The sequence below is a fragment of the Taudactylus pleione genome, unplaced genomic scaffold (genome assembly GCF_031769625.1).
Source record: "Taudactylus pleione unplaced genomic scaffold, aTauple2 ptg000523l, whole genome shotgun sequence".
Lineage (NCBI taxonomy): Eukaryota > Metazoa > Chordata > Amphibia > Anura > Myobatrachidae > Taudactylus > Taudactylus pleione.
Window position 1 is genome coordinate 2,806,499 of NW_028284925.1, and position 27,095 is coordinate 2,833,593.

Consider the following 27,095-nt stretch of genomic DNA (forward strand, 5'->3'; position numbering starts at 1 on the left):
TGAGGATTACTGCAGTACAACGGGCGCCCTGACTACTATCAGCCTGTCCTATAGCCATCATAGTATTTATTATAGTTACTATTAGAATTACAGGAAGGCATTAACATGACTGTGAGGATTACTGCAGTACAACGCGCGCCCTGACTACTCTCAGCCTGTCCTATAGCCATCATAGTATTTATTTTATAGTTACTATTAGAATTACAGGAAGGCAGTAACATGACTGTGAGGATTACTGCAGTACAACGGGGGCCCTGACTACTTTCAGCCTGTCCTATAGCCATCATAGTATATATTATATAGTTACTATTAGAATTACAGGAAGGCAGTAACATGACTGTGAGGATTACTGCAGTACAACGTGCGCCCTGACTACTTTCAGCCTGTCCTATAGCCATCATAGTATATATTATATAGTTACTATTAGAATTACAGGAAGGCAGTAACATGACTGTGAGGATTACTGCAGTACAACGCGCGCCCTGACTACTTTCAGCCTGTCCTATAGCCATCATAGTATTTATTTTATAGTTACTATTAGAATTACAGGAAGGCAGTAACATGACTGTGAGGATTACTGCAGTACAACGGGCGCCCTGACTACTCTCAGCCTGTCCTATCGCCATCATAGTATTATATTATAGTTATTATTAGAGTTACAGGAAGGCAGTAACATGACTGTGAGGATTACTGCAGTACAACGCGCGCCCTGACTACTTTCAGTCTGTCCTATCGCCATCATAGTATTATAATATAGTTACTATTAGAATTACAGGAAGGCAGTAACATGACTGTGAGGATTACTGCAGTACAACGCGCGCCCTGACTACTTTCAGCCTGTCCTATAGCCATCATAGTATTATTTTATAGTTACTATTAGAGTTACAGGAAGGCAGTAACATAACTGTGAGGATTACTGCAGTACAACGCGCGCCCTGACTACTATCAGCCTGTCCTATAGCCATCATAGTATTATTTTATAGTTACTATTAGAGTTACAGGAAGGCAGTAACATAACTGTGAGGGTTACTGCAGTACAACGCGCACCCTGACTACTCTCAGCCTGTCCTATCGCCATCATAGTATTATATTATAGTTACTATTAGAGTTACAGGAAGGCAGTAACATGACTGTGAGGATTACTGCAGTACAATGGGCGCCCTGACTACTCTCAGCCTGTCCTATCGCCATCATAGTATATATTATAGTTACTATTAGAGTTACAGGAAGGCAGTAACATGACTGTGAGGATTACTGCAGTACAACGCGCGCCCTGACTACTATCAGCCTGTCCTATAGCCATCATAGTATATATATTATAGTTACTATTAGAGTTACAGGAAGGCAGTAACATGACTGTGAGGATTACTGCAGTACAACGGGCGCCCTGACTACTATCAGCCTGTCCTATAGCCATCATAGTATTATTTTATAGTTACTATTGTAATTACAGGAAGGCAGTAACATGACTGTGAGGATTACTGCAGTACAACGGGCGCCCTGACTACTTTCAGCCTGTCCTATCGCCATCATTGTATTATTTTATAGTTACTATTATAATTACAGGAAGGCAGTAACATGACTGTGAGGATTACTGCAGTACAACGGGCGCCCTGACTACTCTCAGCCTGTCCTATCGCCATCATAGTATATATATTATAGTTACTATTAGAATTACAGGAAGGCAGTAACATGACTGTGAGGATTACTGCAGTACAACGCGCGCCCTGACTTCTCTCAGCCTGTCCTATCACCATCATTGTATTTATTTTATAGTTACTATTAGAATTACAGGAAGGCAGTAACATGACTGTGAGGATTACTGCAGTACAACGCGCGCCCTGACTACTTTCAGCCTGTCCTATCGCCATCATAGTATTTATTATAGTTACTATTAGAATTACAGGAAGGCAGTAACATGACTGTGAGGATTACTGCAGTACAACGCGCGCCCTGACTACTCTCAGCCTGTCCTATAGCCATCATAGTATTATTTTATAGTTACTATTAGAATTACAGGAAGGCAGTAACATGAGTGTGAGGATTACTGCAGTACAATGCGCGCCCTGACTACTATCAGCCTGTCCTATCGCCATCATAGTATTTATTATAGTTACTATTAGAATTACAGGAAGGCAGTAACATGACTGTGAGGATTACTGCAGTACAACGCGCGCCCTGACTACTCTCAGCCTGTCCTATCGCCATCATAGTATTATTTTATAGTTACTATTAGAATTACTGGAAGGCAGTAACATTACTGTGAGGATTACTGCAGTACAACGCGCGTCCTGACTACTTTCAGCCTGTCCTATCGCCATCATAGTATATTTTATAGTTACTATTAGAGTTACAGGAAGGCAGTAACATGACTGTGAGGATTACTGCAGTACAACGGGCGCCCTGACTACTATCAGCCTGTCCTATAGCCATCATAGTATTTATTATAGATACTATTAGAATTACAGGAAGGCATTAACATGACTGTGAGGATTACTGCAGTACAACGCGCGCCCTGACTACTCTCAGCCTGTCCTATAGCCATCATAGTATTTATTTTATAGTTACTATTAGAATTACAGGAAGGCAGTAACATGACTGTGAGGATTACTGCAGTACAACGGGCGCCCTGACTACTTTCAGCCTGTCCTATAGCCATCATAGTATATATTATATAGTTACTATTAGAATTACAGGAAGGCATTAACATGACTGTGAGGATTACTGCAGTACAACGCGCGCCCTGACTACTCTCAGCCTGTCCTATCACCATCATAGTATTATATTATAGTTATTATTAGAGTTACAGGAAGGCAGTAACATGACTGTGAGGATTACTGCAGTACAACGCGCGCTCTGACTACTTTCAGTCTGTCCTATCGCCATCATAGTATTATAATATAGTTACTATTAGAATTACAGGAAGGCAGTAACATGACTGTGAGGATTACTGCAGTACAACGCGCACCCTGACTACTCTCAGCCTGTCCTATAGCCATCATAGTATTTATTTTATAGTTACTATTAGAATTACAGGAAGGCAGTAACATGACTGTGAGGACTACTGCAGTACAACGCGCGCCCTGACTACTATCAGCCTGTCCTATCGCCATCATAGTATTATTTTATAGTTACTATTAGAATTACAGGAAGGCAGTAACATAACTGTGAGGATTACTGCAATACAACGCGCACCCTGACTACTCTCAGCCTGTCCTATCGCCATCATAGTACTATATTATAGTTATTATTAGAGTTACAGGAAGGCAGTAACATGACTGTGAGGATTACTGCAGTACAACGCGCGCCCTGACTACTTTCAGTCTGTCCTATCGCCATCATAGTATTATAATATAGTTACTATTAGAATTACAGGAAGGCAGTAACATGACTGTGAGGATTACTGCAGTACAACGCGCACCCTGACTACTATCAGCCTGTCCTATAGCCATCATAGTATTATTTTATAGTTACTATTAGAATTACAGGAAGGCAGTAACATAACTGTGAGGATTACTGCAGTACAACGCGCACCCTGACTACTATCAGCCTGTCCTATCGCCATCATAGTATATATTATAGTTACTATTAGAATTACAGGAAGGCAGTAACATGACTGTGAGGATTACTGCAGTACAACGCGCGCCCTGACTACTATCAGCCTGTCCTATCGCCATCATAGTATTATATTATAGTTACTATTAGAGTTACAGGAAGGCAGTAACATGACTGTGAGGATTACTGCAGTACAACGCGCGCCCTGACTACTATCAGCCTGTCCTATCGCCATCATAGTATTATATTATAGTTACTATTAGAGTTACAGGAAGGCAGTAGCATGACTGTGAGGATTACTGCAGTACAACGGGCGCCCTGACTACTATCAGCCTGTCCTATCGCCATCATAGTATATATTATAGTTACTATTAGAATTGCAGGAAGGCAGTAATATGAGTGTGAGGATTACTGCAGTACAACGCGCGACCTGACTACTTTTAGCCTGTCCTATAGTCATCATAGTATTATGTTATAGTTACTATTAGAGTTACAGGAAGGCAGTAACATGACTGTGAGGATTACTGCAGTACAACGCGCGCCCTGACTACTATCAGCCTGTCCTATCGCCATCATAGTATTATATTATAGTTACTATTAGAATTACAGGAAGGCAGTAACATGACTGTGAGGCTTATTACAGTACAACGCGCGCCCTGACTACTATCAGCCTGTCCTATAGCCATCATAGTATATATTATAATTACTATTAGAGTTACAGGAAGGCAGTAACATGACTGTGAGGATTACTGCAGTACAACGCGCGCCCTGACTACTTTCAGCCTGTCCTATAGCCATCATAGTATTATATTATAGTTACTATTAGAGTTACAGGAAGGCAGTAACATGACTGTGAGGATTACTGCAGTAAAACGCGCGCCCTGACTACTTTCAGCCTGTCCTATAGCCATCATAGTATTATATTATAGTTACTATTAGAGTTACAGGAAGGCAGTAACATGACTGTGAGGATTACTGCAGTACAACGCGCGCCCTGACTACTTTCAGCCTGTCCTATCGCCATCATAGTATTATATTATAGTTACTATTAGAATTACAGGAAGGCAGTAACTTGACTGTGAGGATTACTGCAGTACAACGCGCGCCCTGACTACTTTCAGCCTGTCCTATAGCCATCATAGTATTATATTATAGTTACTATTAGAGTTACAGGAAGGCAGTAACATGACTGTGAGGATTACTGCAGTACAACGCGCGCCCTGACTACTTTCAGCCTGTCCTATCGCCATCATAGTATTATATTATAGTTACTATTAGAATTACAGGAAGGCAGTAACATGACTGTGAGGCTTATTACAGTACAACTCGCGCCCTGACTACTTTCAGCCTGTCCTATCGCCATCATAGTATTATGTTATAGTTACTATTAGAATTACAGGAAGGTAGTAGCATGACTGTGAGGATTACTGCAGTACAACGGGCGCCCTGACTACTTTCAGCCTGTCCTATAGCCATCTTAGTATTATATTATAGTTAGTATTAGAATTACAGGAAGGCAGTAACATGACTGTGAGGATTACTGCAGTACAACGCGCGCCCTGACTACTTTCAGCCTGTCCTATCGCCATCATAGTATATATTATAGTTACTATTAGAATTACAGGAAGGCAGTAACATGACTGTGAGGATTACTGCAGTACAACGGGCGCCCTGACTACTTTCAGCCTGTCCTATCGCCATCATAGTATATATATTATAGTTACTATTAGAATTACAGGAAGGCAGTAACATGACTGTGAGGATTACTGCAGTACAACGCGCGCCCTGACTACTTTCATCCTGTCCTATCGCCATCATAGTATATTTTATAGTTACTATTAGAATTGCAGGAAGGCAGTAACATGACTGTGAGGATTAATGCAGTACAACGCGCACCCTGACTACTTTCATCCTGTCCTATCGCCATCATAGTATATTTTATAGTTACTATTAGAATTGCAGGAAGGCAGTAACATGACTGTGAGGATTACTGCAGTACAACGCGCGCCCTGACTTCTATCAGCCTGTCCTATAGCCATCATAGTATTATTTTATAGTTACTATTAGAGTTACAGGAAGGCAGTAACATGACTGTGAGGATTACTGCAGTACAACGCGCGCCCTGACTACTTTCAGCCTGTCCTATCGCCATCATAGTATTATATTATAGTTACTATTAGAATTACAGGGAGGCAGTAACATGACTGTGAGGATTACTGCAGTACAACGCGCGCCCTGACTACTTTCAGCCTGTCCTATAGGCATCATAGTATTATATTATAGTTACTATTAGAGTTACAGGAAGGCAGTAACATGACTGTGAGGATTACTGCAGTACAACGCGCGCCCTGACTACTTTCATCCTGTCCTATAGCCATCATAGTATTATATTATAGTTACTATTAGAATTACAGGGAGGCAGTAACATGACTGTGAGGATTACTGCAGTACAACGCGCGCCCTGACTACTTTCAGCCTGTCCTATAGGCATCATAGTATTATATTATAGTTACTATTAGAGTTACAGGAAGGCAGTAACATGACTGTGAGGATTACTGCAGTACAACGCGCGCCCTGACTACTTTCATCCTGTCCTATCGCCATCATAGTATATTTTATAGTTACTATTAGAATTGCAGGAAGGCAGTAACATGACTGTGAGGATTACTGCAGTACAACGCGCGCCCTGACTACTTTCATCCTGTCCTATCGCCATCATAGTATATTTTATAGTTACTATTAGAATTGCAGGAAGGCAGTAACATGACTGTGAGGATTACTGCAGTACAACGCGCGCCCTGACTTCTATCAGCCTGTCCTATAGCCATCATAGTATTATTTTATAGTTACTATTAGAATTGCAGGAAGGCAGTAACATGACTGTGATGATTACTGCAGTACAACGCGCACCCTGACTACTTTCAGCCTGTCCTATAGCCATCATAGTATATATTATAGTTACTATTAGAGTTACAGGAAGGCAGTAACATGACTGTGAGGATTACTGCAGTACAACACGCGCCCTGACTACTTTCAGCCTGTCCTATCGCCATCATAGTATTATATTATAGTTACTATTAGAATTACAGGGAGGCAGTAACATGACTGTGAGGATTACTGCAGTACAACGCGCGCCCTGACTACTTTCAGCCTGTCCTATAGCCATCATAGTATATATTATAGTTACTATTAGAATTGCAGGAAGGCAGTAACATGACTGTGAGGATTACTGCAGTACAACGCGCGCCCTGACTTCTATCAGCCTGTCCTATCGCCATCATAGTATTATTTTATAGTTACTATTAGAATTACAGGAAGGCAGTAACATGAGTGTGAGGATTACTGCAGTACAACGCGCGCCCTGACTACTTTCAGCCTGTCCTATCGCCATCATAGTATATATTATAGTTACTATTAGAATTACAGGAAGGCAGTAACATGACTGTGAGGATTACTGCAGTACAACGCGCGCCCTGACTACTCTCAGCCTGTCCTATCGCCATCATAGTATTATATTATAGTTACTATTAGAATTACAGGAAGGCAGTAACATGACTGTGAGGATTACTGCAGTACAACGCGCGCCCTGACTACTCTCAGCCTGTCCTATCGCCATCATAGTATTATATTATAGTTACTATTAGAATTACAGGAAGGCAGTAACATGACTGTGAGGATTACTGCAGTACAACGCACGCCCTGACTACTCTCAGCCTGTCCTATCGCCATCATAGTATTATATTATAGTTACTATTAGAATTACAGGAAGGCAGTAACATGACTGTGAGGATTACTGCAGTACAACGCGCGCCCTGACTACTTTCAGCCTGTCCTATCGCCATCATAGTATATATTATAGTTACTATTAGAATTACAGGAAGGCAGTAACATGACTGTGAGGATTACTGCAGTACAACGCGCGCCCTGACTACTTTCAGCCTGTCCTATCGCCATCATAGTATTATATTATAGTTACTATTAGAATTACAGGGAGGCAGTAACATGACTGTGAGGATTACTGCAGTACAACGCGCGCCCTGACTACTTTCAGCCTGTCCTATAGCCATCATAGTATATATTATAGTTACTATTAGAATTGCAGGAAGGCAGTAACATGACTGTGAGGATTACTGCAGTACAACGCGCGCCCTGACTACTGTCAGCCTGTCCTATCGCCATCATAGTATTATTTTATAGTTACTATTAGAATTACAGGAAGGCAGTAACATGAGTGTGAGGATTACTGCAGTACAACGCGCGCCCTGACTACTTTCAGCCTGTCCTATCGCCATCATAGTATATATTATAGTTACTATTAGAATTACAGGAAGGCAGTAACATGACTGTGAGGATTACTGCAGTACAACGCGCGCCCTGACTACTCTCAGCCTGTCCTATCGCCATCATAGTATTATATTATAGTTACTATTAGAATTACAGGAAGGCAGTAACATGACTGTGAGGATTACTGCAGTACAACGCGCGCCCTGACTACTCTCAGCCTGTCCTATCGCCATCATAGTATTATATTATAGTTACTATTAGAATTACAGGAAGGCAGTAACATGACTGTGAGGATTACTGCAGTACAACGCGCGCCCTGACTACTCTCAGCCTGTCCTATCGCCATCATAGTATTATATTATAGTTACTATTAGAATTACAGGAAGGCAGTAAAATGACTGTGAGGATTACTGCAGTACAACGCGCGCCCTGACTACTCTCAGCCTGTCCTATCGCCATCATAGTATTATATTATAGTTACTATTAGAATTACAGGAAGGCAGTAACATGACTGTGAGGATTACTGCAGTACAACGCGCGCCCTGACTACTTTCAGCCTGTCCTATCGCCATCATAGTATATATTATAGTTACTATTAGAATTACAGGAAGGCAGTAACATGACTGTGAGGATTACTGCAGTACAACGCGCGCCCTGACTACTTTCAGCCTGTCCTATAGCCATCATAGTATTATATTATAGTTACTATTAGATTGCAGGAAGGCAGTAACATGAATGTCAGGCAAACGTCGCGTCAGAGCTGGAGGATGAACTCACGGAATGATGGAAGAGAAACCTCAGTGACATATTAGATAAATGCTCTATATAGATAAAGTGACAGATTAATCAGGCTTTTGGCCTTTCCGCATGATTTACACTAAATCAAGTAACTTTTCTATTTATCCAGTGTCTGACACAGGAAATATAAAGGTTTGTAGTTATAAAGGGTCCAGAGCTGCATTAGCCATCACCATCTGCAGACGGCATCATTACACTCTTTGCATTGGAACCAGCCATCTCCGTGTGAAGAAAGGTCCATTCGGTTCCCTTTGGCTCTTGTAGTGCGCGGGTACAACCTAAGGTCCCTGTCGGGACAGAATTCCTCCGTTTTACCGTTGGCTGCTGCCATCTGTGGCCCCTGTAGCGCTTGTAACTTTCACCAGGACAGCCGCATATTGGGAACACTGTCTCAGCTGCATGAGGGCCATGGAAAATAGACCCTAAAAAGATACCAAATAACAGTAATATCATTCATAGGGATGGGTATGGGTACTCAGGGTCCCAGCGGTCAAAATCCTGACAGGGTTAGGATACCGACACCTGTTGGTAGGTGTCCTAACCCTTCTTATACCCCTAACCCTAACTCTTCCTCCCCACTGTCTAAACCTAACCTCCCCCCCCAGTGCCTAAACCTAACCCCCCCCCCCCCGCACCCTAAACCTAATCCCTAGTGCCTAACCCCCAGAGAGGCAGTGTGATTACTGGCAGGAAATACTCTCCTAATACTGTTGTTTTGTGAAAGGAACCTTTAGGTTCCTCCACTCTGTGAGAGGGGATCAATTGTTTAGTTACAGCCGGACAAGCTGGGTTTTTCTTTTATGTTTTATTTATCTTGATGCTGCAAATAAAACTAGCTGCGGTTACTTGTACCAAGGTCCTGGACTGGTGTGCTACTAATTTGCTGCTATGTAAAAGTGCACCCGTCTATACCAGGAGACGGCATCCTTACCCTGATCTTGGCACAATATGGGTGCTAAAATGTTTTAGAAAGAGAGCACAGTTTTTATTTTAGATAAGTGAGGGAGTTCTAGGTATAATTTACATGAATGAGATACAGTATGTGAGCACACGTATGTGGGGCGCGCTGTTGTGTGAACCCAGACGCTGACCCCCATCTCCTCTTCCTCCTCCCAGCATTTTTTCACATCATTCGCTGCAAGAGACCGAAGTTTCCTCAACATGTTTCGGATGTGGCAGAATGTTCTCCTGGACAGGGTGAGTCTACACCCCAGAGTCATTTCCGCAGCAGCAGACACCTCACTCCCATATTCAGCCGTGTGTCCAGGTGACGCTGCCTCATAGTCTCATGTCAGGACATAAAACACCCCACATGTGCAATTTATCACAGCAAGCTTAGTAACTTTCATTGTTATTAGAACTCAGTGGGGATTGTTCAGTAACATTGTGCACTGTGGAGCTCATTCAGAGCCGCTCGGTAGATGCGATCGCTCGCATCCAGCATATGCAAATTTGGCAAAGTGACGCCATGGCAGGCGCTCGCTCGGAAAGGCATAAGCACGTCCACTTTGGCTGTGCAAGTGATCGCTCTGTGTATGCAGACACCCATTAGCGTATGTTGAGTCGCCCAGTAACGCACGTCATCTCCAGGAAGTGTTTTAAAACATTGGTACATCGAGGACCATAGGTAGCGATCGCAGCGCTTGTGGTTGCCTTACCCTGCCGCAACCACTGCGAGGAAATCAGTGTAAAAAACAGGCATGTGATGTGTACTATGACACTGCCTGTTAATTATGCACACCTTAAAAACGGCTTTGAAACACCCAGGCACGCCTGTGTACGCACCTCCACACCCCCGTTATTAGTGTCCTGCCCGTGTTACCACACACAAACGGCCTCTCCTGTCACTCATTTCACTGGAATGTCTTTGCTGGGCAAGCGAGCGGGCTGCGATCGCACAGAGTAGTTCACGTATGCGCAGAACGAAGCATGCACATGCGCGTTCGCAGACCCTCGGGCCACTTGCGAGCGGCTCTGAATCAGGTCCTGTGTACATAGGGGCTATATCACAAAGTAGCCAATCAGATGAGTGTCTCATTAGCATATTTCCGCAATTGCGGTCCATGAGAGCAATGGCATTTGCCCCAAGAACCAGGCCCTGAGTTTGTAGGGGATGTAGATGTTTCCTATGGAAAACATTTAAATTCTGGGTTTCTTCCCCTCTGATATGAGGGCATCAGGGCAACCATACCCTAACCCGTTTATAATGGGGTGTCCTAACCAGACTCATAGGGGGCCTATCCATTAGCAGATGTATTTCTGAGCGATGAAAGACAAAAGATTATCCCTTGAAAATTCCGCTGGCTGTGCTGAACGATATCTGTCATGTAAATGACAGGTTTTGGCGAACGATGAACGGTATCGCATGACATCATTCAGGGAGTGGATTTTTTTCTCTGGAGCGCTCTGTAGCTGCTGCTAATATCTTTCGTTGTTCGTCGTTTACCGCATATAAACTGCACGATATTGCTAATATCGTACAGCTATATGCGATAATTGACCAACATGTTGGAGAGATGATGGATGCGATTTATCGGCCACGGGAGGGCGCATCTGTCATCGTTCAGGGCCTATCCATTAGCAGATATAATGAACAATTGAACGATATATCATTCAATCGTTCATTTTATCTGATAATGGATAGGCCCCTATACCGTCCTTCTCATTGCTGATCAATCATCGCTTATGTTGAACATGTGAGACAACTTGAAGTCAAGTATTAAAAAAAAATATGTGACAATATTTATTAATGGACAGACAGCGACCGTTCCAGCAGATGAAAATTGAATGGTGAATGGGTGTTCATAATTCATACAATTTATACAGTTAAAATCCTATATATCTATACTGGGGATGGGTACGCTCCCTAAACCTAACACTCCCTCCCCGGTATCCACAAAAAACTTGGGGCCTGATTCAGAGCCGGACGCTATTTGCGGACGGTCGTTCTGAAAAAGGGGCTGGCTATTTAAATTGAACGCTCGCTCTTTGCGGTCTGTTGACGCGTCTATGTCTGAACGAGCGAACCAAACATGCGCTCGTTATTTTGTAAAGACGCCCCCTGGCCGCTCGCATCATACGTCATCTCCGCTATTTATTAGATTAATCAAGTACATCAAAAGGCGTATGAACTGCTCGCTATTCTCGTGGTAGCATTTTCCTACCGCAATCATGCGAGCAGTTCAGGCTAAAAGACAACCAAGTGACGTGGTCGATGACACTGCTTTATTAATTATGCACACCCTTAAAACGCCCGTTTTGACCGTTTGGCACTCCTGCGTTCGGGTCACCACTCCCCGTTTTCAAGCACCTTCCCCTGTTACCACCCACAAACGCCTCATCCTGTCACTGAAATTAGCAGGCACTCGCTATTTTGCGAGCACACGATTTCCGACCGCACTGACTGGTTGGCGCATGCGCATTACAACCCATACGCATGCGCAGATGTGCGAACATCGCTTGGAGCGAACGAGCGGCCGCTTACGAGCGGCTCTGAATCAGGCCCTTGGTTTGAACCCGCACTGGAAATTTCTAGATAAACTTTGGTTTGTGTATCCTAGATGTAAGTTTCCGTGGATTTGGGGTAATTATAGTCTCTCTATCTCACGACAAAACCAACTTGAGAAGGATAATGAGGCTGTCATATTGCGTACTGGAAATGACTGAGTTGGTGGTGCACCCATGAGTCAGATTAGAGCAATCATATATAACAAAGAAAAAAGAAGACTCTTGGTTTGGGGCACTCTTAAGAAATATTGAATTTATTTAAAACTTAACTTATAATGAGATGTATCTAAAATAATTAGAGTCTAAATAGTTAAAATTGGTCCTGTATTGGTTTATTAATTATCTACTGAGTTGTCCTCCTGTATTCAGTACATCGATAATTGTCGCCCTAATGGCTATAGTTTAGGACCTTTACATATGAGTGTATATAGCTTCATCTAACCATTCACTCCTATTGTTCTGGGTTTTTTTTTTTTAAGAGGAATTGTAAAGAGCATGGCGACTTCTTTTCCTAATATTAGTTTCCTACTTGTAATGTATCCGTCTTAATCCCCCTCAATTATTGGCCCTATGTTGATTGACCCCGTTTCATCACAAAAAGATGGTATTCTTCTCATGTATTTTTTACCTTGATTGTACGATAAGGTCAAAATAATTAATGTTGATTCATAATGCTATTGTATGTATTTGCAGACTTATACTGTACAGGCATAAATTGCTGATGATCTAAATTCGGTTTACGGCTGACATAGAAACAACATTTATCCGGGTCTCCACTTAGAATGCGACATTTTTTACTTGTAGATTCCAACCGATATGATGAGGTTTTCACCAGCACAAATCGCAGTTGTCACTGAGTTTATCCGTTCAAGCCACCATCAGTTTATGTTTTACAATACTAATGTGACAGACTTCATATAAATTTTTTTTTATATAATCGGTTCTCACAGCTGCAGAAAACAGTTATCGCTGGATAATGATAAATATTATATACTTTAACAACATTCGTTGCTTTGCATCCATAAATTAAAATGATTTATTATCCATTTTATGGCAATCAATACCGCATCATGCGCCTGAATCTTACTACTGCAAACAAATGCTTAACACTAAATATGAATGTTTTATGTACAAGTGGCCCCTTATCCGTAGTATTGTTTTACAGCGCCTGAACAGTAATTGTCACTCTGCATTGGGAATGTAACATTTTAATATCAACCTTGTTGCAGTTCATACTACAACATAAGCGCCTGAATCTCACTGTTACGAAGACGGTTAATTAACGGCAATATTGTTATTATATCACCATGACAGCATTTATTGCTTTGCATCAACTGTATAATCTCTTAATATGAACTTTATAGTAGGTTATGCCACGTCCTGCATCTGGGTCTCCCAGTTGCAGCTTGGTTATCTCTGAATACAAATGTTTTATATAATAACCCATAAAGATATGACGTGCATAGAGGATTTGTGTGTGACTAATAGATCCGGACGGGGGTAACCCACTCTGGGCCTGATTCAGACCCGGTCGACGGCGCTGTGCGCTCGCAACCGGGTTGATGGTGGCCCAGAGCACATGCGCACGACAGAGCCGGCTCCGTCGTGCGCATGCACGAGACCCGGATAGAGCCGAAATCTCTCTGGGGCTTGCGGAAACGAGACCCTACCACAAGGGTCTCGCCGCAAGCCCGATGGTCGCGATGGTCTTGACCATCGCGACCATCATCATGGCTGCTCGCTATAGCTGTGGGTGGTCACACACAGCTACGCAAGCGGCCAGGAGGCCGTTCTAAAAAAAAAAAAAAAAGACCGGCCCTGATTCAGAGCGAGCGCTCTGTCAAGGGAGCGACTGGGTCTGAATCAGGGCCACTATTCCTACTGTCTTATGTCATGTATCAAACAGCGGACAACAAGATGAGAGAATAGGGTGGCTCCGTCGGGTTGAAAGAAGAGATTTACACTTCTGCTGTCAGAGCGGATCCACGGTCTGTCACAACGCACGGTCTGTCACAAAGCACGTCCTGTCACAGCGCACGGTCTGTCACTAGGCACGGTCTGTCACAGCGCACGGTCTGTCACAAAGCACGTCCTGTCACAGCGCATGGTCTGTCACTAGGCACGGTCTGTCACAGCGCACGGTCTGTCACAAGGCACAGTCTGTCACAGCGCATGGTCTGTCACAAGGCACGGTCTGTCACAAGGCACGGTCTGTCACAAGGCACGGTCTGTCACAAAGCACGGTCTGTCACAACGCACGGTCTATCAGTGATAACAGCGCAGCGTGTGTCAGCAGGTGCTGTGATGAGAGAGTGCCGGAAAGGCCTAGGTGATCAAAGATCTGAGGTTTAACATAATGATACAGGGTGTCCTACCCCACAATACACATATTTCATATGATTCATATGGTGGTTGCTAATAGTTACGGTAACCGCATGGAAGTCTCAAAGAGCGGTACACTCAGGGCTGGTTCCCGGATCAGAATGGGATGGAAGACTATCGTTTCGCCTGCTACAGCTTGCTCACTTTCTCCCCGGTGCCTAAACCTAACCCTCCCCCTAGTGTCTAACCCTAGCCCTCCCCCTAACCCCGCTAACAACTTTTGGGATGCCGGTGCCAGGATTCTGACAGGTGTTGGTATTTAGGCCACGGTATTCTAATCTCCGGCATCCCCTGTGCCGGGATAATGACCGTATCCCCTATGCTGGCCACACCACCAAGGGACATGTAAGGGACACAGGGCAGAGATGGACGGATTTACATAGCCGCACACAAGCCACTGTGCTATTCCGTCCTGCTTGGATGCAAATGCTGCATTTGTGGTCCCAGCACTGCGACCGATGTCACCATCGCAACCAATGGCTACAATGGCTGCTACTTTGGCCAGGCTGCGGTAGCAAAGATTAAAGTCCATTTTATCTATGTCATTGTTTTATCTTCTGCATGAATATAAAATGCTGGGAGGCTGTCGCTGTGGGTGGATGTATATGTATAAAAAAGCTGTCAGTCTGCTGGGGCAGTATATTCTCATAACCTATAGATGGTGGCACATTTACCATTATGCTTGATTTAAAGCAAGACCCTCTATAATACAGGGGGGTATAATCCTTCTCATGTACCAATGAAAGTAGCATCATATGTATTCTACAGTACACCCAGAAAATCATATAATATATGCACGAGCAATGAATGACGCTCCTATCAGCTTTAGAGGTGCATTTGCAATCAGCCAATCAGAAGTGTGTATTTGCACCAGTCCTCAGGTTAGGAGGTCACCTCTCACCCGCTGCCCTGCTTAGAGCAAGCGATAAATAAATGCTGTGCGCTGTGCGCTACCTATTTACTGCAGAGAGAGACCTAAGACATGTTGAGCATGGCTCCCAGCGTGACAAAAATGGGCTGTGGCTCGCGGGTACGGCTTTTCCCATGACTCAGAACACGTCCCCTTTATTTTTTTCAGGCTCGCGCCTTCGGCTCTGTGTACTAGGTACATGATAAGTAGAATCTGATTGGTTGCTATGGGCAACATCTCCGCTTTTGTAAACCCGCACTTCAGTAAATATTCCCCTGATACTGTTGAATTAATCCCCAACTTCTTTCTGCCTCAGAAAGTCTGTGACCTCTACCACCTCATGAGGGGCAGGTCTCTTCAGCGGGTGTCATACGGGCAGTTTCCAGTCAGCATCTTCAGGGGAACAGTAAACAAATGAAAATGAAGAGCATTTTCCATAACTATAATTTATCATTGCACAAGCAAATCATGGTTGCAGAATGCGGTGTTTAGTCAGTGCTGTAGGACTCATTGGCCCCCCTTTATCAACGATCAGGGGTGTACTATAATGGGTGCAGGGAACACGGGCCCCTAGGTCCAGGGGGGCCCTGCACCGCTCACCCTGTACCCATATTATTACTTACCTCTCCGGAGTCCCACTTCTGCACGGGGGTCCAGCGCTGTAAAACGACTGGAGAATGGCCGCGGCTGCCATTTTTCCGGTGACCTGTGCATACATTCTAGACTCTTGGCACACTCTAGTGCCCAGAGTCTAGAACTCCGGCGCTGGCCGCGCACAGCTCAGGGAACTGCCGGGCGGAGAGGAGGGGGCCTGTGTTGGAGACTGCACACGGGCCCCCTCTTCTCTAGAAACGCCCCTGTCAACGATAGTAAACACCAGTGAAATTTTTCATTTAGTATCACTGTGATCCAAACGAAAAATGTCCTTCCAACACTTATGCTGGCCATACACCTGCGTGACCAGCATAAGATCAGAGTCACATATCATTCCCCGGAGCCCCGCCACTGACAGCGTTATGCCGGCCATAAACCTGCGTGACCAGCATCAGATCAGAGTCACATACCATTCCCCGGAGCCCCGACACTGACAGCGTTATGCCGGCCATACAGACGCATGACCAGCATAAGATCAGAGTCACATACCATTCCCCGGAGCCCAGTCACTGACAACGTTATGCCGGCCATACACCTGCGTGACCAGCATAAGATCAGAGTCACATACCATTCCCCGGAGCCCAGTCACTGACAACGTTATGCCGGCCATACACCTGCATGACCAGCATAAGATCAGAATCACATACCATTCCCCGGAGCCCCGTCACTGACAGCGTTATGCCAGCCATACACCTGCGTGACCAGCATCAGATCAGAGTCACATACCATTCCCCTGAGCCCAGTCACTGACAGTGTTATGCCGGCCATAAACCTGCGTGACCAGCATAAGATCAGAGTCATATACCATTCCCCTGAGGTCCGTCACTTACAGCGTTATGCCGGCCATACACCTGCGTGACCAGCATCAGATCAGAGTCACATACCATTCCCCAGAGCCCAGTCACTGACAGCGTTATGCCGGCCATAAACCTGCGTGACCAGCATAAGATCAGAGTCACATACCATTCCCCGGTGCCCCGTCACTGACAGCGTTATGCCGGCCATACACCTGCGTGACCAGCGTAAGATCAGAGTCACATACCATTCCCCGGAGCACAGCCACTGACAGCGTTATGCCATACACCTGCTTGACCAGCATAAGATCAGAGTCACATACCATTCCCCTGAGGTCAGTCACTGACAGCGTTATGCTGGCCATACACCTGCGTGACCAGCATCAGATCAGAGTCACATACCATTCCCCTGAGGTCCGTCACTGACAGCGTTATGCCGGCCATACACCTGCGTGACCAGCATAAGATCAGAGTCACATACCATTCCCCAGAGCCCAGTCACTGACAGCGTTATGCTGGCCATACACCTGCGTGACCAGCATAAGATCAGGGTCACATACCATTCCCCTGAGGTCAGTCACTGACAGCGTTATGCTGGCCCAGCATAAGATCAGAGTCACATACCATTCCCCGGAGCCCCGTCACTGACAGCGTTATGCTGGCTATATACCTGTGTGACCAGCATAAGATCAGAGTCACATACCATTCCCCTGAGGTCAGTCACTGACAGCGTTATGCTGGCCATACACCTGCTTGACCAGCATAAGATCAGAGTCACATACCATTCCCCTGAGGTCAGACACTGACAGCGTTATGCTGGCCCAGCATAAGATCAGAGTCACATACCATTCCCCGGAGCCCCGTCACTGACAGCGTTATGCTGGCTATATACCTGCGTGACCAGCATAAGATCAGAGTCACATACCATTCCCCGGAGCCCGTCACTGACAGCGTTATGCCGGCCATACATCTGCGTGACCAGCATAAGATCAGAGTCACATACCATTCCCCTGAGGTCCGTCACTGACAGCGTTATGCCGGCCGTACACCTGCGTGACCAGCATAAGATCAGAGTTACATACCATTCCCCGGAGCCCAGTTACTGACAGCGTTATGCTGGCCATACACCTGCGTGTCCAGCATAAGATCACAGTCACATACCATTCCCCGGAGCCCCGTCACTGACAGCGTTATGCTGGCCATACACCTGCGTGACCGGCATTAGATCAGAGTCACACACCATTCCCCGAAGCCCCGTCACTGACAGCGTTATGCCAGCCATACACCTGCGTGACCAGCATAAGATCAGAGTCACATACCATTCCCCGGAGCCCCGTCACTGACAGCGTTATGCTGGCTATATACCTGCGTGACCAGCATAAGATCAGAGTCACATACCATTCCCCTGTGCCCAGTCACTGACAGCGTTATGCCGGCCATACACCTGCGTGACCAGCATAAGATCAGAGTTACATACCATTCCCCGGTGCCCCGTCACTGACAGCGTTATGCCGGCCATACACCTGCGTGACCAGCATAAGATCAGAGTCACATACCATTCCCCGGAGCCCCGTCACTGACAGCGTTATGCTGGCCATACACCTGCGTGACCAGCATAAGATCAGAGTCACATACCATTCCCCGGAGCCCCGTCACTGACAGCGTTATGCTGGCTATACACCTGCGTGACCAGCATAAGATCAGAGTCACATACCATTCCCCGGAGCCCGTCACTGACAGCGTTATGCTGGCTATATACCTGCGTGACCAGCATAAGCTCAGAGTCACATACCATTCCCCGGTGCCCCGTCACTGACAGCGTTATGCTGGCCATACACCTGCGTGACCAGCATAAGATCAGAGTCACATACCATTCCCCGGAGCCCAGTCACTGACAGCGTTATGCCGGCCATACACCTGCGTGACCAGCATAAGATCAGAGTCACATACCATTCCCCGGAGCCCAGTCACTGACAGCGTTATGCCGGCCATACACCTGTGTGACCAGCATAATATCAGAGTCACATACCATTCCCCTGAGGTCCGTCACTGACAGCGTTATGCCGGCCATATACCTGCATGACCAGCATAAGATCAGCGTCACATACCATTCCCCGGAGCCCCGTCACTGACAGCGTTATGCTGGCTATACACCTGCGTGACCAGCATAAGATCAGAGTCACATACCATTTCCCTGAGGTCCGTCACTGACAGCGTTATGCTGGCTATACACCTGCGTGACCAGCATAAGATCAGAGTCACATACCATTCCCCGGGGCCCCGTCACTGACAGCGTTATGCTGGCTATATACCTGCGTGACCAGCATAAGATCAGAGTCACATACCATTCCCCGGAGCCCCGTCACTGACAGCGTTATGCCGCCATACACCTGCGTGACCAGCATAAGATCAGAGTCACATACCATTCCCCTGAGCTCCCTGGCAGTCCCGGTGGCACGATTTGTTGTCTTTCATTACACGCGATCTTTTGTACGATCGATCATGTGCCTCACGCGCTCATCAGGGAAAAGTCATTGATATGACATGAATGGACGCACGATGTATCGCATGCACAAAATACACGGTACAATCTGCACACGATATGATGGATAATATGAGCTGCACATCTGATCGTACCATCCTCTTTAGGGGGTGCAGGAGCGCGCATCGGATCGGATCCTACTCCAAAAATACACAATTTCTACACAATTCATCGTAAGACTCGTCGCAAATCGGGCAATCAGCCCGGAATCGTGCAGGTGTATGTCCAGCATTACCCCTCCGGAAAGGTCCTCCTCTGAGCTGCTGGCCATACACCTGCATGATTTTGTGCCGATTGCCCATTTTCGACGAGTCTTACGATGAATCGTGTAGAAATCGTGTATTTTTGGAGTAGGATTGTGGACTTCCTGCTCTATTAGAGCAGGAAGTCCACTGGGGCTTGCGGCAACAAGAACCTACCGCAAGAGTCTCGTTGCAAGCCCGATGGTTGCGATGGTCTTGACCATCGCGACCATCACCTGGCCGCTCGCATAAGCTGTGGGTGGTAACAGCTATGCGAGCGGCCAGGAGGCCGCAACTAAAAAAACAAGCACTGACTCAGAGCGAGCGCTCGCTTTTTGCTAGCACCTCTGAATCAGGGCCTAAGGGCCTGATTCAGAGCCGCTCGTAAGCGCCCGCTCGTTCGCTCCGAGAGATGTTCGCACAACTGCGCATGCGTATGGGTTGTAATACGTATGCGCCAACCAGTCATTGCGGTTGGAAATTGTGTGCTCGCAAAATAGTGAATGCCTGATATTTTGAGTGACAGAATGAGGCGTTTGTGGGTGGTAACAGGGGAAGGTGCTTGAAAACGGAGAGTGGTGATCCGAACGCAGGCGTGCCAAACGGTCAAAACTGGCGTTTTAAGGGTGTGCATAATTAACAAAGCAGCGTCATCGACCACGTCACTTGGTTGTTTCTTAGCCTGAACTGTTCGCATGATTGCGGTGGGAAAATCCAACCACATGCACTGCGAGCAGTTCAGACGCCTTTCGATGTACTCGATTAATCAAATAAATAACGGAGATGACGTAGGATGCGAGCGGCCAGGGGGTGTTTTTTTTAAATAAGCGAGCGCATGTTTCGTTCGCTCGTTCAGACATAGAGGCGTCAACAGACCGCAAAGAGCGAGCGCTCTATTTAAATATCCGGCCCCTTTTTCTGAACAAGCGAGCGCAAATAGCGTCCGGCTCTGAATCAGGCCCAGAGTCATTTACATTCTCTCCGTCACTAGAGACTGCACAGTGATACTGAGTGACTGCAGCACACAGGTATTCATATAACAAACACTAGAGGGAGCTACAGCATATGGTTACCTACTACATAGGTTACTAATAGGGAAGTTACAGAACACTAAGGGCCTGATTCAGACCCACTCGCGAGCGGCTGTCCGCTCGCAAGTAGGTCGATGGTGTGCACTGAGCATGCGCACGACGGAGGGAGCTCCGTCGTGCGCATGCGCGAGACGCGACGAGCGAAGGACTTTCCTTCGCTCGTTGTGTCTGATCAAAGGGGGCGTGCTGTCTATGTTGATTGACAGCACGCCCCTTTGGTGGGCGTGCCGGGGGCGTGCCTCCCAGACGGGGGCGTTCCCAAGGGAAAGCCTACCGTCAGAAGCCGGCCCACTGACATCACTAGTGATGTCAGTGGGAGTGATTTTGGCTCTGATAGAGCCAAAATCACTCCAGGGCTTGTGGTCGAAAAACCCGACCACAGGCTGCTGGTCGCACTGGCGATGGTCGCGATGGTCATGACCATCGCGACCATCATCCTGCACGCTCGTATGTGCTGTGGGTGGTGACCCACAGCTATACGAGCGTCCAGGAGGACGCTCCATTTTTATGGAGGACGGCCCTCATTCAGAGCGAGCGCTCTGCTCAGAGCGTCCGGCTCTGAATGAGGGCCTAAATGCACTACATGACTTACAGAAGCCGATGTGGCAATTCATGGATATGTTAAGCAAATTGGGGAGATTTGGAATAGAAAAATTGGGATATAGTATAATATATTCATGCAAACATTAAATATTTGTAGTGTTCATCCGACTAAAATGCAATATGTGGGGGCAGGGCATGGCCTGGACAAGCATGGATTAGGACACAAGTCCTGGTGCTCTCCAGCCTGTTGATCCTGAGTGATTAGACTGTTGCCGTTGGGAAGCTTCTCTTACCTCCTCTCTATTCTGTCACCCTGTGTGTGCCTTTACCAGGCTTCGATGCTCCCTACCTGCTGCTGTTGCCCTTACCAGCTCTGGGACCTCTGCCTGCTATAGACGCCGATCGCCATCTTAGATTTCCCTGCCTGTTTGCGGTGCTGTCATTTGGCGGTCTGTCACTCTGGGTGGCCCGGCTGACTGCTGTCACCTGATGCTGCTGACCTAGGGCCCCTCACCTCCAATTCCCCACTGCGCTGTCTGGCTGTCCGTACTGTTGGTGTGCTGCAGCCATCTTGGATACTGGTCTCCGTCTCTGAGAGACCCCTGTCTGCTGCAGTAAAGTTGGCTCCTGTCTGCATCTGCCCCCCAAATGTGAGTCCTGCTGCTGCTGAGTGTGTTCAGTACACACAGGAGCGGCTCTAGGCACGGGCAAGCCGGGCGTCGCCCGGAGCGCCACTGTATCCGGCAGGCGCAAGAAATGCCCACACTCCCGGCGCTATTGGCAACATGTAAGCTTAGGGGGAGGGAGCGGAGGAGGGAAGGGGCAGCAACACAGGACAGCGCTGGGCGCAGCAAAGCCTAGCGCCGGCCCTGAGTACACACTTGGCTACAGGGGCGTAACTAGGGGTTTTGGCAACCAGGGCAAGTTGGAAAACGGTGCCCCTTCCCCCCGCATATTGCCCAGGGTCATTTACAGCCTCAGGAGCATGGGCCAAATGCCCGCTTATTAGTGCTGAAGGCTTAAGGCTGAATTACCCCCATGGGCCTAGTGCCCGACAACCTGGTAGTCTAGGGAAGGTTTAATGATAGGAAGGCCTCATAGAGAGCCAACCTGTCCAGTGGGAGGGGCTGCAGTGGGGAACTTCGTTAGCTCTTTTATAGTCCCACCACTGCAGGACTCTCCGGTCCTCAGCCTCATTCTTCTGCTCCTGTCCCGTCCTGGCCAGCGCCTCCTCCGCCCCCGAAGCGCCTCTCTCTTAAGCCTGGCGTCTTCTGCTCTCTTCCCCGGCTGCTGGAGCTCTTCGCACAACGTTCATTGGGTGGAGCTTAGGTGCGTATTGATATCTCCCTTATCTGGCAAAACATGCAAAAGACAAGGGACAGGACTGGAGAGACTGAGAATCGTGTATACGCCCTGGAGTACTGTGGTGCCCCTGTCCCTGGGCGGCTCACCTCTTTGAAATCTCAGATAGCGGCGCGCCAGCAAAAAACAGTCTGAAATTGAGGAGCGTCTTCGTCGCAATAATATCCGCTCGTGGGATTGCCTGTGAAAGCTGAGGCTACCACTCCTGAGCAGGTTTTGGAATCTTGGCTGACATCCATGTTTGGAATGTTATTTGGTAGTTTAGTTTAGTTTGGTAGCCCCCATGAGGCTACAGCGTGGCGCGACTTGCAGGCTCCCCCGCCTTGACTTACTCTGCTGCGTTTGAGTATAGCCGTGGATTGATCTCTTCTCTTGTTTCTTTTGGGGCTCCATGTTATATCTGATATGTGTTTGAATATTTTCTTCGTGCTGTGTTTTATGCCTTATGTTTATGTTCTGTTTATCTTCCCATACCTACAGGGTTTTTTGCATAATCCTGTTCTTCTCCTGTCATATGTTTCTATAACTACTGTTCTGTTTATTTTTCTGATGGCACTATTCATAGCTTTGTGTTTTGTGAGAGTTTCCTCGTTGGCCCTCTCCTCCTGGCCCCCCGGGGTGCCGTGACCGTAGCGCACATGGGTTCAGGGTTGGTAAGTGGGGAGGGGGGGTGTGGGGTCTTTATTTTGTGCTACTTGTGTTTCTTGTCACTTTTTCTATAACATTTCTGTTGCATTTGTATATACTATGTGATGCAGCTGGCGGGTCGCCCAGGGGTGAACTTTGCCTTAGTGTTGGTTGAGTTAGGGAGATGGTATTATTATTCTTTAGATCCTTTGATTTCCTTCCTATTGTGCTGAAAATTATATCTTGGAATGTACGGGGCTTGAAGGATATGATAAAATGCTCTTTAATTCTGCGCCAAGTTAAAGCCCATTCCCCAGATTTAGTTTGTTTATTGGGGATGCTCTCTGCCTGCTCTGCTGGACCTGTTGGATAGGTTTGGAACTTACTCGGGTATGCGCATTAACTGGGATAAATCTGTTGTTTTTCCCCGTACTCCCTACCGTGCCTAAACCACCTGACTATGATCTTCCCCTGCGCTGGTGTACACCGTTTAACTATCCTGGCATCCAAGTTACGCACTCCCCGGCTGAATATGTTCCTCCAAATCTCTGTCCTCAAATTGAGTATTTGAAGGCCAAGTCTCATGTCTGGCAGAAACTCTCTTTATTGGGAACAGGACGGGTAAAATTGATAAAAATGGTGATTAATCCAAAATTCTTATATGTGTTGCAAAACTTTCCTGTTTATATTCCTTTATCTCAGCTGCTACAATTGCCCGTTTTGTTACTTAATTTATCTGGGGGAACAAAAGAGCCTGCATAGCCTACAGGACTTCCCGGTGGGTCAAGGGGGCTTGGCCCTGCCAGATATGCGGCTCTAGTGTCTTGCTGCCCAGCTTGTGCACTTACGGGAATGGGTAACGCAGATGGAGCGGGGGGGCGCCTTGGGCTCTCCTCGATAGGGCTGGTTTGAAGAATACTCTGTTGCCGTTTCTTCTGGCTAAAAACTTTACTTTCCTGTTGCCCCCCTCCCCCCTCTTCTTCTTCAACAGGCTCAGAGAGTTTGGATTGCTGTAGATAAGATTTGGGATGACACTGGGCTTAACCCCTGTTCTCCACTTTGGGGTAACTCTGCTCTCCCAGAGGTGCATAAGCTTGAGGGCGGTTCTGTATGGATGTCTCATGACATTGATCCTACATTCCTTTTCATCAGGGTTGCTACTAGGGGGGGAGGGCTAAGGGGGCACGTGACCCGGGTGCGGGACTTGAGCTGCGGCTGGGTAGAGGCTGCCGGGAGGCCAGGTTGCTGCTCTTGTGGGTTTGGAGCGGCTCCCCAGCCTTGAGAGGCACAGAGACACCGACAGTCTAATGTGGTGCCTATCGCAAGCCAATCAGTGCTCGCAGACCAGCAGCCAATTTACAGAGGTTGCCGGTCCGTGAGCTCCAATTGCGAGTGGCGCCACATTACAATGCTGGCAGTACTGACAATTACCCAGTGTGTGGCAGCCCCGTCCCGCTACACCCCGAGCTCACCCACCGCACGGCCCTGGCAGGTAAGAGAAGGGAGATGGGGCCTTAGTGTGGCTTAATGTAAAAGAGGCCTTACTGTGGCATAATGTGTAGGGGGCATTACTGTGGCATATTGTGTATGGGGCATTACTGTGACATAATGTGTAAGGGGCATTACTGTGGCATAATGTGTAAGGGGCATTACTGTGACATAATGTGTAAGGGGCATTACTGTGGCACAATGTAAAAGGGGCCTTACTGTGGCATAATGTAAAAGGGGCATTACTGTGCCATAATGTAAAAGGGGCCTTACTGTGGTATAATGTGTAAAGGGCCTTACTGTGGCATAATGTAAAAGGGGCCTTACTGTGCCATAATGTGTAAGGGGCATTACTGTGGCACAATGTAAAAGGGGCCTTACTGTGGCATAATGTAAAAGGGGCCTTACTGTGCCATAATGTAAAAGGGGCCTTACTGTGGTATAATGTATACATGACATTACTGTGCCATAATGTGTAAGGGGCATTACTGTGGCATAATGTATACAGGACATTACTGTGACATAATGTGTAAGGGGCCTTACTGTGGCATAATGTGTAAGAGGCCTTACTGTGGCATAATGTATATGGACATTACTGTGGTATAATGTGTTATAAGGGGCATTACTGTGACATAATGTGTTATAAAGGGCATTACTGTGTCACAAAACCACACACCCTTTTCGTCCTCTACATTGTATTTTTTTTGGCGGGGGTGCCACATTTTGGCCTTGCCTCGGTTGACAAAAATCCTAGTTCCGGCCCTGTTTTCATACCTGTTCTTCCCTTTTGGCCATCCCTCTAACATGTTTTTGTGATATTTGCCTCTTAGACATGCCCTCTGTGCACAGTGTGGGAGAGATTCCCCTGTTCTATCTGAATCTCCGGTCTGATCGTTAGTCCGCACTCTCTCTAGTCAGAGATCCATTTCTCAGGTATACTTACCTTAGATCTCAATGGGATTCAGACATGGGTATTTTATATTTTACAGAGGGTCTATTGGACTCCTGTTCGACTTTAAGATTTTGGGGGCTCGTCCGAGGGACCCGAGGGCACAAGCAGGTGATGGCCGTTCAGTGTGTATGAATGACCATCATCTGCAGATATATCTGTCAGGTGTGCGCTCACCTCCTGAGCTTCCTTGGGTGGCTTCTCCTCAGCAGTGCCTGCAGGCACAGCTACTGTCCCGTTCAGCTCCACCTCCACCTCCCTGAGTCCTCACTGAAGCAGGAAGGGGGCGAGGCAGTGCTGAGCCTGCTGGGACATTCCCGAACCACGGCCACGTCTCCTCCCAGCCTCAGTGAGGAGATACGGAGCCAGCCGAGACAGCAGGTGCCTTGCAGCAGCACACTTCTAAGAAAGGAGAAGCCGCCACACACTGGGCTCAGGAGGTGATTACCCACTCTCTCTGTGTAGTGCACAGCTAGGGGAGGGGGGGGGGGGGGGGCAGTGGAATACTTGCTATGTTGCTTCCAAAGGTCTAGCTACACTGTTGGGTCCCCCATTGTTTTTATTGCTCCTTCTGTAGATCCATCTAGCTCCATCTACAGGATTTTATTAGGTACTGCATTATAATAGGATGAGCTCTTTAAAATTAACACTTGTTTCTTTACTGCTTTGTGAACCCTACTGGTGCTGTGACGGACCTACTTTTGGTACCAGGATGTCCTGGGGCAGACCCCACACACAATGACTCTCCTCTGGTCCGTCTATGGCGTGGGGGGCTTAGCACAGAGAGGTAGTAAGTGTCAAATGCACTATAGCGAGCGCTATTGGACACTAAACATCGGTATGTATAAAAGCAGATGACGTAGAGAGAAATAATTTTTTTTTATCTGCAAACATCTAAATATTTCAGTGACGGAAAATCATTCAGATGCTAATAATAATGAACAATAAGCGCATTTTCATGGCTAATCGTTTTTTTCTCATATCGGCACATCAGTGCGCAGCACGCACACCGATGATGCAGCGGCGGGCGTGGTATCTGTATGCATTAGGCTGATGCGCTGTATCCATTAGGCTGATGCGCTTCGGGACTTGCTGGGATCGCTGGAGGGGGAGTTTTGTCTCCACCACTCCGGCAGGCGAGATGTTAATACATCTCAACGTTATTGCTTCCTGATTGGCCTCGATAAATACCGCTATAGTCAGGGGCCTAACTAGACCTATGGGGGCCTCAAAGCAAAATTTATTAACACCTCTCTTCCTCCAGCACATAATCATGACCAGGCCTCCTCCTGCACGATACTTTAAGTAGATGCAGCACAGACGGTGTAATGGTTAGCATTACTGCCTCACAGCACTGAGGTCATGGG

General features: G+C 46.8%; 1 protein-coding gene across 1 annotated transcript in view; it reads left to right on the forward strand.

The window, feature by feature from the left end:
* Positions 1-27,095, forward strand: part of GRAMD1C (GRAM domain containing 1C) — a 237,016-nt gene that overhangs the window by 112,228 nt on the left and 97,693 nt on the right. Inside the window, exon 6 of the mRNA XM_088450779.1 lies at positions 9,754-9,834. Coding sequence (XP_088306905.1) covers positions 9,754-9,834 — 81 coding nt within the window. The remainder of the gene's footprint in view (positions 1-9,753; positions 9,835-27,095) is intronic.